Source organism: Strigops habroptila, chromosome 8 (assembly GCF_004027225.2).
Source record: "Strigops habroptila isolate Jane chromosome 8, bStrHab1.2.pri, whole genome shotgun sequence".
NCBI classification, from domain to species: domain Eukaryota; kingdom Metazoa; phylum Chordata; class Aves; order Psittaciformes; family Psittacidae; genus Strigops; species Strigops habroptila.
In genome coordinates, this window is record NC_044284.2 from 6,796,959 (window position 1) to 6,811,721 (window position 14,763).

General features: G+C 39.4%; 1 protein-coding gene across 3 annotated transcripts in view; it reads left to right on the forward strand.

Annotated features, from left to right (window-relative positions):
• PIK3CB (phosphatidylinositol-4,5-bisphosphate 3-kinase catalytic subunit beta) overlaps positions 1-11,403 on the forward strand; it is a 79,704-nt gene extending 68,301 nt beyond the window's left edge. Inside the window, exons 20-25 of one of the 3 annotated variants that reach the window (XM_030495166.2) lie at positions 70-148; positions 6,290-6,457; positions 6,857-6,980; positions 7,645-7,790; positions 9,320-9,452; positions 9,942-11,339. In XM_030495166.2, the coding sequence (XP_030351026.1) occupies positions 70-148; positions 6,290-6,457; positions 6,857-6,980; positions 7,645-7,790; positions 9,320-9,452; positions 9,942-10,079 (788 nt within the window). In that variant the 3' untranslated portion in view covers positions 10,080-11,339. Of the gene's footprint in view, positions 1-69; positions 149-6,289; positions 6,458-6,856; positions 6,981-7,644; positions 7,791-9,319; positions 9,453-9,941 lie in introns of all 3 variants that reach the window. The other 2 variants (XM_030495165.1, XM_030495168.1) reach the window with 2 other exon arrangements.
• Positions 11,404-14,763: the final 3,360 nt, after the last annotated feature.

Here is a 14,763-nt window from a genome sequence, read left to right on the forward strand (position 1 = left end):
ATAAACATTAGGAAGTTTGTCTATAGCACGCTGAGAAATTGAAGTAGCAGTTTCAACCTCTCGTTATAGATCTGCGGCAGGACATGTTGACGCTCCAGATTTTGCGTTTAATGGACATACTTTGGAAAGAAGCTGGTCTGGATCTTCGGTAAGGATCTCTTGAGGGCTGGTTTATTTGGATGGAGAGTCTGCTTTTAGCAGTAAGGTTTTCACATTTTTAAAATATCTTCCCTACTGTCCCCTTTGTACACATCTGCATGGTTGCCCAAAGGTTTCAGTTGTCATTGCCAGGGTGAATAGGCTATAGGAAGCAATTACTGTAACTAATTAGATGGCTTCTCTTGGCATTTAATGCCTTAGATGGCCAGCATTACAAAAGAATTTAGGATGAAAAGAAATAATGGAAGAAGTGAAACTTTGGGATTTTTGTTTATTATCAAGCAGAATATTTTCCTGGTGTGCCGCATCTCTTGCCATTTCTCTAAGTTGCCACACTGATTATAAATTCCACTGTTCTCTTTTATAGTTTACTGTTTTCATCATTTGAACATCATCTAGGTAAAAAGCATTGTATGAGGTCAGGAAACAATTCCTGAGTTAAGCATCCAGCAAGCAGGTTTTGTGTCTTTTGTTTGTTTGCTTATGTCTGCGACCTTTACAAACAGAGTTGTTTCATAAACTTATCATGTAACTAACTTACCTGTTAGTGGTCACTGATTTTCCAGGCATATGCAAAAATGGGGACTTAGTAATGATAGGAATTGCGACTCTTAAGTTCTAAGACGTGTGCAAGTGAGGTACAAAAATAGAACACAGATCTACTGGCCAAAAGTTAGCAGCTGACGATTGCATCTGGAATACACCATCCCAATTCTCTAATGGGTAGGCCTAATAGGCAAAACCCTCTCTAGAGATTAGTCAGCTTTAAATACTGGTAATTTAGGGGTGGGGGAATAGGAGGCTTGAGATTCTTTATAATAGAATTTCACTCTCTGGTTGAGAATTACCAGAATTGTGGAATGCACAAATACAGGTTGTTCTTTTTAACATCTTCTTATTTCTGTGGGCCTTTTTCCTTAAGGACATGTATGGTTTGTGCTGCCATGGCCACACATGCCCAAATAAATTTTATACTTGCAACCTATTTCCTACCAAATTTAACAGAGGAATGTCCATCTTGTATTAATTACATACAGGCTTCATGAAGATGAGGGTCTCGGGAGAGAAGTATCAATTTGTGGGGCTTTTGTTGTTTTTTTGGGGGGGGGAAGAAAGGGGTGTTGGTTATTAGGGGGGTGCTTTTCCAGTCAAATCTATGCACCAGTTTTAGCCAATATAATTTGCAAGTTCTAATTTCTTTTTAGAGAAGTAGTTCTAAAGAAGATACCGGGTGTCACATTATTATAAACCATTTAGAGGCCATAAATTCAATTTTTTATGCCTGTGAAAGAGCTGTAATCCTTTGTGTTTCATTTTTAAGTGTTGTTTATAAGGCTAGAAGTACTTATTTAAATATTACTTGAAATACTCCATTTAGATTGTTTTAGCTCATTTCAAATTTCTGTGGTTCAAGCATAATAGTGGGAGCTTCATAAGGCACAAAACATCAGCCTGCACAGAGAAGTAAAATCATAAACTTGTTACTTAGGCTGCTTATGGAAAGATTCCTTTGAGTAAAGTATGGAATGAGGGAGGCATGTGAACAATAAATTGTTTCTGGAAGTGTATGTTTGCGATGAGGTGGCTGAGCATGTGTTAAGTTCAACACTGATTTGAGGAAACTTTAGATAATTTATGTCATTATAAATAGACTGTGAGGAGACTGATCCAGTGTTTAGGAGCAAGGGCAACCTCTGGCAGCTGTGGAATCCCAGATGAGGCATTCTTCGGTTGCTGCCTTCCCAGAAGCTTAGTTTGTGGTTCCAGCCTGGGCCACACACCGTGCCTAGCAAACAGGAATAGCGATCAGGAGTCATCAAATATGCTTTTCCTGACTAAGGCATTTTTTAACTCAACAAAGGAAAACCAAAAACGGTCTCTGATGTCCAAGATTTTTCTTAAAACTCTCAGAAGAAAAAAAAGTAGAAAGGGGAAGTTCCTAGTGAGAATTGAAGTTCTATAATTGGCCTCTTCCATTTATTTACTTAACTGGGAGCATCTTCCTTCCATTCATCCTCTCATAGTTATGATTAGAAAATAAAATTCTAGGATTGAGGCAGGGCTACAGTTTGATGTCTGTCAAAGAGAGAATAACCACGCAGCTGCCAAGGGAAGGCTCTGAAATGGCCTTAATGGCACTCTGAATGCCTGGAGCACGAGAACGCAGCTAAGAGGGTAGGACACTGTGATGTCCATGTTTACAGTCTGCATGCCTCTCTGGAAAAGGCAACTCCAAAATCTATGGGTTAACAGCAGTGGTTCTGTTGTCATGTTCGTGAGTTGGGAATTGCTGGCTTGCTGCTTTTTGCTTGGTTAACATGTATGGTGTCAGGTAAAAAAGTGCTTTCCTGAAAAATACAACGTTATATGTCCTTGCAAAGAGTGAAGTCTTTTCTTCTTGCCCTGTATCATCCTTGGAGGCTTTAGTTTCCCTGAAGTTGTTGCTTCCCTTTTTCCTTTGTGGATGCATAATGGATTTTGCACTTTTCAACTGTTTTCCACTACAGAAAGTCTGGTAACTCCGTGCAAGTACAATACAGGGCTTCTCACTTCTTTCACCAGTGTAAGAGCAGAAGCACTTGCTGTCTGCCTCTCTCTTCCAATCAATAACATCTTGCCACAAGCAAATTATGCAGCTTCTACAAAGCATGGATCAAATGGCAACCAATATGCTGCCATCGAGGAGTCTGGGATAGGATCAGTTTCCTTATAATTGCACTGCAATCCACAGTCAGTTATTTAGCAGTAATTTAAAATGAAATCTTAGCCCATTCTGTGTCTAAAGCAAGCATGATATTCCCAGTGGGGTTTCTCAGCTCTGGAGAGAAACACTAAATATATATTGGTTTTGAGATCTCCAAAGCTGAAGAAGGAGAAATGTATGTATATTTGTTTGTTTGTCCCTTTAACTGTCAACTAATTTGTCTCATGGGTAAACTGGCCTATTTCATACAGGGTGTGTTTCATTGTCTCGGTCTGATGTTGCATTCTGACCACAGAGCAGAACAAGACCAGGGTTTGTAGCAGAAAGGGAAATATGCGGGAGCACGTGGCAGTGTACTCCAGTAGCTCCTTCATCCTGGGCTGTCCGTGGAGCGCACAACTGAATAAAGCTTCTGATGGGAATTGCATCTGCTTCTCATACAAACCCAGCCAGCAGACAGCAACGACCGTCAGCCCAGAGGAGCACAGCGCTGTCATTTAGAGAAGTCTGGCTCAGGGTCAGTTTACCTTAGATATCAGTCAGTCAAGTACCAGAGAGAAATGAGGAAACCAAAAAAGCATATTCTTTAATTAATCCCCATACTTGTTAATTTCTAACACAAACTATTACCTGGGAATTGAGCAGGAAAGAGTTGACGTTAGTAAGTGTGTACAGCCAAACTTCCAGAGTTTTTTCTGTAGCTTATCTCTAGTTGTTTCTTGTTCTTTAAATATGGGCAATTATGGAGCAAACTCACTAAGTAAAATGGTATTTATATTGAGGTTACATCTGCAGAGTGACAAAAAGACTTTCAGAGGTTTAAACCCCTTAAAAGTTAAAACTCTTCAAGTTACTTTGCTTTGAAAAACTGTGTCTGAAGTCATGTGTAGGGGCATACTCAGTAGATCACATCATTCTCTGATATTTGTTTCTATGAGGAATGTTTAAATATTACAAATACCTGTCACAGCAGAGGAGCATAACATCTCTCTGCGGGGTCTGCAGTGTTGCACCTCTTGAGAGAGTAATCCTTGCCTCAAAAAGCATGTCTGCAGCTTCACCTATATGACAGCATTGAAATTGTGTTAAGGGAGAGCTTAGCAAAGTAACAGAACAAAAGAAAATCTGAAGTTTGAGGAGTTTGATCTATGCTGAGTGGCCTTTACTGTGGTAGATTGATATTGAAGTATTTAGTACTTGGTTACTTTATGGACAGATAGAGGGAGTTCTCCAGACTACTTTTTCATTTCACTACTTCTTGAGTTCAATGCCTGTAATGAGTTTTCATTTTTACCGCCCTTAACGTGTGTCAAGTCTGATGTTAAGCCACTGTGTATGAATGAAATCAGAGCTCATAAACATATTTGAAAAATGTATTTGTTACAAACATGAAAATGACATTATTTTTCAACCATTGGGCCTGAAGTTACAGAGAATATATTAATAAATTACCAGAACTCAGTGCTGGATTTGGAAAGATACTGCTTTGGAAAATTAAACTCTTGAAATAAAGAACAGTATTAAATAGAGTGAAGGAGAATATTTTCTGTCCTGCCCAGGATTGCTGTGTTGATCTGCCTGTGGTCCTACTGGCATTAAAAAGCAGGGAGCATATCCTGCTGACAGATGTTGAAGTCAGAAAGACCAGGATGAGATGGAAAGGGCCCAGAGGATTTGTCCCTAACTTGACTCCTGTCAAACTGTCTCTCTGACAAGGATGTTTTTTCCTCCAGTTGTAAGCACACAGTCCTCAAGGGGCTGAAGGCTTTCATCATTGCTTGCTTTTGAAGGGGAAGTTGTTGGACATGTGCCCAGTTAAGCTGCAAGTAGAGTGGGTTGAAATGCCATGGAAGAAGGCCAGCGTGCACTTTAACCTGGCAATATTTGGCTTACATTTGTCGTGTCGTGATAAGGATGGGCAGTGCTTCCTTGTATCGTGGATGCTGGTGTTCAGTAATTACAGATCCCTTCTGTTCATTGTGAGAGCCCTTTGGTCTAGATTGTTGGGGTTTTTAACTGGGAAATAGATTAGAATAGAAATGGGAAGAAGGTTCCAAATCACCACTTCTCTTTTTATTATAATTTTTTTCTTCTTATTTTAAAGTTGTGTGTTCTGAATTCCCTGTTGAATCTAGTTTTCAGTTCATTTTGTTGCCAGTAAAGAAGAATCCCCAGCTATATAGTTATTCCTAGTTGTGCTGCTTCAGTTGTGTGTTATTAGTGAGGTAGAGAAACTGTTCAGCTATCTAACAGCTATTAAGCCAAAAAGTTCTGATTAATTTCATCTGGAATGTTATTGTCTTTTCTTCTATGGCTTGGGATAATAGACTGTGTCAGTTAAGAGATGTGGTTCTGCTTTGTAGCAATCAATATCTGCTTTATATATAAACACTGATTAAACTCCACCAGCGATGCTTTTTCTTTATATATATAAAATATATAATAAAATATATAAAAATAATAAAATATATAAAAATATATGCATATATATTCATATACACCCCCCACAAAATTTAATTTTTAATTGTCCTGCATTTTTTTATACAGCTTTGTAAGTTAGTGAGTGCTAGTCTATACCTTGTGTGCTCTAGTTAGGTTTGCATGGGTATCCATTCTTTCCTATGTGAATCCACGACCAGAATTGAGGTAATACTCTTGACACCTCCATTTGGGATGCATTAGCTTTGAAGAGTTGCTTTACTTGCCCATTGCAGACATTGAACTCCCATCTAAGTTGCCATTCCGTTTAGCACTTTAAGCATCTGGAGTGAGGAAATGTTTTGGAAAAACTACACTTATCTATTTAGATGCATCTCTCTCTAACTGTGTCTTAATGCAATGATACTGTTGTATATGCATTTACAAGACACGGTATATGAACGCATAGGAATATTCTTACATATCAGGCAGGTTAAAAGATGTATTCCTGTTTTTCATTAGGTTTCTATGCTTAAAATCAGTAAGAGTTGGAGAACATTGGTTTATGTTAATCCTATTTAAAAGGATTTCTAGCATTTTAACTTGAAATCGGAAGAATGAGGGGAAAAGAGGTGCTCTTTCCCATTGACACAAATAATTTTGTATAGAATGAATGTAACTGCTTAGCCAGTAAAATAACAAATGAAAACAAAGGGCTCCCTCTACGGTTTCTCCTGTAAAAGTACAAGTAACCGTGCTACCTAGGAAAAAGGAAAAATTAGGGTTGCTTATAATTTCTTTTATATATATATATATATATGTAATAGGAAAAAATAATATTTTAAATGTATTGCTGGTATTTTAACTTTGCAAGCAGTATCTCTACATTAACCTTTGAGAGTTTAGTGTTCAAGTTAGTGTGAGTATTCAGCCCACAGTGTATGTTGATATACTAAAGAAACATGCTTGCTATTTCTGTTTTTAACATGAATCTGTGTTTCCTTTCAGGATATTGCCTTATGGCTGTTTAGCAACCGGAGATCACTCGGGCCTTATTGAGGCTGTGTCTAGTTCAGAAACCATTGCTGACATTCAGTTAAATAGCAGCAACGTTGCTGCTGCAGCTGCCTTCAACAAAGATGCTCTCTTGAACTGGCTGAAGGAATACAATTTAGGGTAATTTCTACAGTTATTTTCTCATTTATAATGTTGAGGAATGTGTGGTGCTTCTGGTAGGTTTGTTACTACTTATTTTTCTAGTGCATCAAATTCTGCCTCAGATCCATGGGATTTAAACAGCAACCCAGCTAAATTCTGGTTTTTGCAGCATTTGGACTGCATGTTGTTGAGTAAGTTATACTAGATTTGGCAAAACAAACCAACACAAGAAAACTACCTGGGTCGCAAGTCTTGGTGTTGTTAACTTTCATATTTGCATTTCTCCTGTTCCCCTTTGCTACTTTTTACAGTGTTTGCTCTCAAATAAGTCTGGGTTAACCTCATCCTTTTAGATGTCCAGGCATGACACAAATTACTAGTTGTGTGCACTAATATTGGTTGTCCTTGTGGTTTTAGAGATGACTTGGATCGAGCCATTGAAGAATTTACTCTGTCCTGTGCTGGCTACTGTGTAGCTACTTATGTGCTGGGGATTGGCGACAGACACAGTGACAATATTATGGTCAGAAAAAATGGTCAGGTAAAAAAATCTCTTCTGTAGGTAAAATAACTACAGTGTCTCTGTTGTGAGATGTATATTATATTTATATGTAAGAATTTTATTGAACTTTTAATTTCTTCACTGTTTCAGTAAAATTAACTTGTAAATTATTCTACCTATAAAACTAGCAAGGATTTTAAAGGGAGAGTTTTAGGGACATTTGCAGTATCATTTAAGTTTTTACCTACTAGAAGAAACCTGAAGTGTCCTTGTCTTTGCTTCTGAAATGGGAGCCCTGCCACAGGTTCCCTGAGACTAACTTTAAGTTCTACTAGTTTTGCTCCTGGCTTTATGTGGGAAGCCCTTGGATACGATCATGTTGAGCCTCGTGGGTTCATCATTGGGCTCATTTTTCTATCTGTTATTACCAACAGGATGTCTATTGGCGGATGTCAGATGCTTAAACCTGCGATAATCTTTTGCACACTGATTTGTAGCAATGGTTGCTCATAAGAGCCTGGATGTTATAACTGACTTTAAATAACTCTTGAAATGTTTAAAACTAAGTACTCCAAACAGGTTGAAAGCAGGGGTTCTGAAGAGTAGCATTATGCATTACCTGTTCTTGATACCAGCATCCTATAGAGATATCAGAAAAGTGAAATATTTCACCATATAAATTAATTTCATTTCTGTTTTTTAGCTCTTTCATATAGATTTTGGGCATATACTTGGAAACTTCAAGTCCAAGTTTGGAATTAAAAGGGAACGGGTACCTTTCATACTCACCTATGATTTCATTCATGTTATTCAACAAGGAAAAACAGGGAACACTGAAAAATTTGGTCGGTGAGTATTATTTTGATCTCCTCCTTTTGTAACTGAGATGATCTCTTGTGATAATTTTCAGCGCACCAGGAACCTATCTGGGTTTGGTTTGCTCATTTGTACTTGTGTGGAAGTGTGCTAACATGCATTTACAACACTATCTACTTCTCTACTTGAGCTTGAATACATGAGTTACTTCATACATCAAAAACTGCAGCTCTGCAGTGGAAAGATACAGTTCCTTTTATCTCCTCCAGCAGGAGACGGCAAACTGTTCTGGGCTCATCTTTTTTTACCTTCAGCAGCGCTGGGCAGGAGGGAGGGATTCCACAGGCTTTTGTTCAAGCAAGATGAAGCACTGGACTTAAGTAGGCTCCCTTCTGCCCTTTCTGTCCATCAGTGCACATTCCTTGTGCTAATCAATCATGCCATGACTTAAATGCTTAGGGTTATAGAGCCTTCTGCCTCCACTCCAATGCTCTGGCATGCCCCCTCCCACCTCGGGATACAGAGCTCCAGTGGAATGTGAAAGCACATGACAAGGGAAGATGCCTTCTGTGATTCTACCTGCTGAGGTAGATCTGTCTTTTTCCCTTCTGTATCGTTCTCACCAATGACAGGAGGGGCGTTCTGAATGTTTACTCTCACTTTGCTATCTGTTTTCAAAGGAAGCGTTTTTTTGGCAGAGATCTGAAATTACATACTTAAGTATGGCTTGATAGATCTTACAGCTACTTCTGGTAGCAGAAGCTGTACATACAGTTGTAATGGTGCATCTAGGAAAAGAGCTGCCAGTAGCCCATGTCTCTCCTGGAGACAAAAGAAATCAAGCTGTAGCTCCACTTTTAAAGCCATGATGTAAAGGCCATTAGGTGACTGTGCTATTGCAAGAGCTATGGACTATGGAGTACTTTAAATGGCAGCAGAATTCTACTTTCACTTGAAAAATGCTTCAGAAAATAACTTATTCTTTGAATTATTACTCATCATCTTAGTCTGAAGGGTTCTTCCCATTTTCTGTGAAATTTACAGATTAAATGCTGGACAATGGCACATTTGGGGACACTGAGCAAGTTCTCAAGTGTCTTGTGTGACAGGTCTTCATGCCAGATCTGGCAGTGAGTTCAATTTTGACCATGTCTGCAGGAAGGAATTACCTTACAGAGACAGGCTGGGTTGGTAGGGACTGCTATAGAGTTGCTGTTGTTCCATCGTGTAGGATCATGAGGGTGTTTCACGTTAACGTTCTAGGGGAGGTGGGACACAGCATTACCTGTGGCATTTTTTGCTTTTTCTGAAGAAACGGTGGTTTGTTTTAAAGCTTTTGGTCTCTTGTACTGATGTTTTAAGGGCTTGTTGGAGGGCATGGGAATATATCTGGGGGAATGCATTGGAGATTCTGTAGATATCTGTGTCCTTTCTGTTACCATGTTCCTACAATACATGTGTTAGACCAGATAACAATTTTTGGAAATCATTACATACATTTGTCAGCTGTGTAAGTTCTCATGTGTTGTCTTGATCGCATGTGCTTGTGGTTGAACGTGAAGGTTCCGCCAGTATTGTGAAGAAGCATACTTGATTCTGCGAAAACATGGAAACCTATTTATTACACTCTTTGCACTGATGTTAACTGCAGGGCTTCCAGAGCTAACCTCTGTCAAGGACATCCAGTATCTCAAGGTAAAGTACGATTTACAACTCAGCGGGACTTTCCAGTATGTGAATTTTGATACAAAGATGAATACATTTTGATTGTTTTCCATTTCTCTCAAGATTTCCACATAGTTCTCAAAGCTTTCTTTTTGAGCTTTATAGAACAAGGTCTGTAGTCAGTCCTAGTGGTCAAAGGAAACTGTGAATACATGTTCCTCTTAACTGTTCTATAATGATTTCAGCATCCCTTCATCTTAAATGTAGTCACCTCAGGGGTGTTCTACGTCTTGGCTTATGCACAAGCATAGACCTGTGAAGGGGAAAATTACCTGTTTATTACTACTTTAGTTTTGTCTGTAAGCCCAGAAAATACCTCTGATAGATTGCTCCATGGATAATAGGTGAAAAAATGTCAGAAAAGGAAAAAATCAGAATGTGGTTTGTGTTGCAAGGTGGAGGCAGCGTTAACTGTGATTTGTGAAATTCCTGACAGTACTTGTTTTCCTGTCATCCTAGGACTCTCTCGCCTTAGGAAAGAGTGAGGAAGAAGCACTAAAACAATTTAAGCAAAAGTTTGATGAAGCACTCCGGGAAAGTTGGACTACTAAAGTGAACTGGATGGCTCACACTGTTCGAAAAGACTACAGATCCTAGAAGGTTTTTGCATTTGCACTAAGCTGGATGTTCCCTTGATATGTGTTTTTTAAAAGGCATCTGTAGCATGGACCAACAAAACCTATTTTAAATAAGAAAGAAAACAAAACAACGAGAAGAAGTAAAAATCTACCATTAGTGAACATCCTGGATAATCAGTTCCTGCTGACTTTGCACGCTGAGAGCTACTAGGCATTTTTAAAACTTCTTTGGTACTTTATGGAGGTGTAAATATTTGTTTTTATATGTTAGGGTAATGTGCTCTAACAGCCTCAGGAGGTTTGGAGACCTCTGACAGAATCGTTCTTTGTTTAAAGTTGGGACTTGAAGAGAAAATTTTTTTATATATATTCTAATCTGGCTAAAATTGACCATACTGTGTATATTTTTCATATGAACTCTGCCTTACTGGCACAGATGCATTAATTCTACTGTAAATAGCAACCACAGTATCATTGTACTACAGGGAGCTGCTTAATGTCTTATACTGCTGCCGAAAGAAGAGTAGATATTGGTAAGATGGGGAGGCGGGCAGGGGGAGTCCTCTGGAAATGATGCGATATCCAGATGTTCAGGGTTGCACGATCTTGTTCCTTTGACATAACATACACGAACGAAGCCCTTCTGTAAGGGGAAAGTAAGGCCAGACATGCCCAGGGGACCCTCATTGGTAATAGTCTCCCATTCGGCCTCTGGGGCTTTGCTTTCAACTCCTTACCATGCACATTAACTTCAGGTTCAGCAAGAAGCTCCTTATAGCCTTACACTGAAATTCGTATCTCAGATTAGTTGTGCCATGCAAATGTATTGACTCAAGTATGGAAAATTTTCATCAAATATACTATACATAGTGTTTTTTCAGAGCATATATACCAAAAACCCCAAGTGTTTGGAAAAGCAAGTGTTTATGGGGAAAGATTGTTCCCTAAAACACCAATGAGAAGTCATTCATCTTTTCTTTCTGTATTTATTAAAGGCTTGCAGTAATGTTGCTTTGCCAAGATATATATGTTGAAGATGGTTGCTGAAGAAACTGGATGTTTTAATTTATTTAGTGAGGTACCAGGCTTTTAGGTGCTTAAATGGAGAGCAGATTTGTTACGTGCAATAGGGAACTGCTGGTTAAGAGATGTAACATACTGTTTCTGAACATCAGCAAGATAGACTTTACTGCTTGTTCTCCAAGGAACACTGGTAGCTCTCAATTCCTGTTGACATTTGAAAGAGAATTAAACGTATATATTTCCTTTTGACTAAACAGTTGTTTTGCATAGAAATGTTGTTTTATGTAGGAATTTAATTAAAGGCGGTTTTACTTTGTTGAGACTGATTTATTTTTATTGTTGTTTGGGGGTTTTGTTGTTTCTTTTCAAGGTCAAGAACCTTTCTGGAGCCAGGGCACTATTTTATGTAGTGGTTTAATTCTCTTGTCCCTCACCCTTTAGGTGGGTCTGACTGAAGAGACCTCTGCTTCTATGATATTATAAAAGTAACGTGCTTTATGGTTTGGGTTGTTTATTGTGATAATATAATAGCATTTGAAGTGTGCCATGTCCCCCTTTTTGATTTATTTTTACTTTCAAAGCAGATGGGAGGAAGGGTAAAAAGAAACTACTTTGCAAGTGACAACTTTGGAAAAAGTAATTTCATCCTCACCTAATTCACAGCATATAAATGTGCATATGTGACCATTCCTGGATGTGCGATATTTTCTGTAAGACTGTGTACTCGAATGTCTCTATGTTGTTCAGGGGCTATGTTGTCTTGTTGAGAGAGACATACCCTTCTCCCTGGAACTTGGCACATTTATCTTTGCTGCATAGGGCTGGTGTGCAAGGTCTGGGACAGGAGGAAGTGTGACAGCTTTTTACATCTGAGGCTAAGGCAGGTCAGCACCATCTTCCACCCGACTTGTTGTGAGACTTGGAACAAGTTAAGTCTGTGCCTGAGATTCCCATCTGCAAAACCAGGACGTAGCATTGACCTCCAGCTGCAGAAACACCTTCCTTCAGTTACCACCAGGATGTGGCACACAGTAAACATGTTTGCTGTTGTGAGATTTTTTGGGGAAACACTGTTTCTGCTTGGTATTTGTATTGGTTAATAGCCCTTGAATGGAGTATGTTCTATTTGGTTGTCTTCACCTTTGTTACATTTACTCTTGGCAATTTATTGGGGAAAAACTGGCAGAGGTGTGTTAAGTGGTGTATTCTCATGTTTGGCAGCAAAAGAAAATGATGCATTTTCCTTGTGTAGATTGAATTTACTTGGTCTTGAGGTAGCTGAGAGCATGGCATGTCTCACAAGCACCACTTTCCCAGGGCTGCCATCATCTGTGCTACAGTTTGTGGCACGCAGATTTTCATTCAGGAAATAAATAAATAAACTGCTCTGTGAAAAGTAGGAGAGAGAGTCTGTCCTTCACATTTTGTCATCCAAGAGGAGAATACTGGAATTTTAATACATCAGTCCATTAAATATTTCTTTATTTGCCTCCCATATCCAGCCATAGTGTTAAAATGGTCAGTTTATTTGGGCTGAGTGGGATCACATTTTTTTCTTCTCCTACGCCATTATTTTAGACCATTTGCAGAATTCAGAAGGCATCAGATGGTCAGATTATAACGTGAGAAGGTTTTTTTAAGGATTTTGTTCCTAACTGAGTAGAAACATCACATTTTAAATGTGGTAGCTGTGGAAAGAATGTAGCTTTATGCTGCTGTAGAAAAGAAACGTAAGCTATGACTTTGGTACAAAACACCTTCACTTCAGATGGTCTTGTGTCACATTCACTACTTGTTTCCAAGTTTGCTTCTAACCTGGTCTGAATGGTTCCATGGGAAAAGTGACTTCTCTTGAACCAGCTCTGCTTCTCCAGGCCTTCATTGTATCTGACAGGGAAAAAGGCACCTAGACTCCTTTAAAAACAAACTGGGTATATGCAGTGTGTATATTGTATTCATCTGTTCTCTTTTTCTTCTGACTGCATGATGACTGGATGGGTTTCCTTGCTTTACCTTGTATCATCTGATTTGTGGCGAATGGTGACAACTGCTGTTCTTACACTCCTGTGTGACCTGTCCTTGGTTTCCAAGGAGAGCGCTCCCATGGATTTGCCCCTCACCAGTGGAGTTGCTTCCTTTCCCTCTGATGCTTGTATGGGTTTTATTGACAGTGGTGTGATGTTTATTAAGTTATGCATGTTCTAGCAAATGCCTTTGTCAGAGCCTATTCATATATTTAATATAGCAGACTCCAATATTCCTCTTTAATTTTCTAGAGCTATTTAAATCAGATAATTAAATAGCACAGGCTCTTAGTAATTAATATGTCAGGTGATGATCATAGCTTTAGTCATTTAGGAATGATTTCAAGCCTAAATCTTTTAAGTATGTAATCAGTATGTCTATTTTTATTCTTTCACAATATATTGAGTTAATATAATTCTGTGTCTGAGCTGACTTCTAAAACAAAATCCTGTGCTCATATAGTGCCTCATCACTGCCAAGTGATGAGGGAGTAAATCCATCCCGATAGAAAGTGACTCTCAATAGGTGCTGCCGTATGTGACAGTGGTGCTGTGTTGCTGTTGGACCTCACAGTTTGCATATAGCTCTGGCGCGCTTGATGCACAATGTGTCTCCTCCTGGCTTGGCTCAGAAGGTAAAAGTCAGACTAAGCTCAAGGCAGGGTTTTTTCTACCTGACTACAATACCACTGGCTACTTTTCCACTGCAGAATGATTTTGAGGCACATCTGTCTGCCACTGATGGTTGGTGGATAGAGTCTGGCCATAAGGTTAGTAGTGAAATTACTTTTGTAACTGGAATATCTTTGCAAATCAGTCCCAGTAGGATTATAATTGTAAAATCTCAAGTGATTAAATGGACATAGGAACTGCTGACCTTTCATATTTGATGGTTTTAAACTGACAGGGTAGACTTAGACTAGACATTAGGAAGAAGTTCTTCGCTATGAGGGTGGTGAGGCCCTTCAGTATGAGGTTGCTCAGAGAAGCTGTGGCTGCCCCATCCCTGGCAGTGTTCAAGGCCGGGTTGGACACAGGGGCTTGCAGCAACCTGCTCTAGTGGAAGGTGTCCCTGCCCGTGGCAGCGGGTTGGAACTGGATGAGCTTTAAGGTTTCTTCTAACCCAAACCATTCTGTGATTTTATGATATTTTGGCATGTCAGTTCAGAAAACAGGCTTTGCCTTTCCTTAGCAAATTTCTGTAGGTGGTGTGGATGTGACATCTGTATGATTAGCATGCGTGAGTTCATGCCCACATGGGTCACTTTGGGAGCACAGGTGAATACCTGTTAGTTAGTTCAGGGGCTGAGAGTCAGCAGAGCTGGAGTTTCTAATGTTACATGGGAACGTTGGGGACTTTGTCATACAAACCTCAGTGCGCAGAAGGAATAAATGTGGTCTCAGGAACCTGTGTTACCTAGCAGACCTCTGAAGCAGATTTCAGTAGCCAGTCCAGGAAAGGGGCACATGGGAGTTTTAACACTAATGCTACTGAGAAAACTTGGGTACTGTGCTGCTTCTGCTACCTCAATGCATAAAAACAATCTTGTTATTCTTTCCAAGCACGGCTACATGACTTGTCAAGAAGACGGTGTGTGCTTCTGCCAGTGCTGACCAGGGAATTTATTTACCCTGCTCATGTTACTAGCTGTTCTT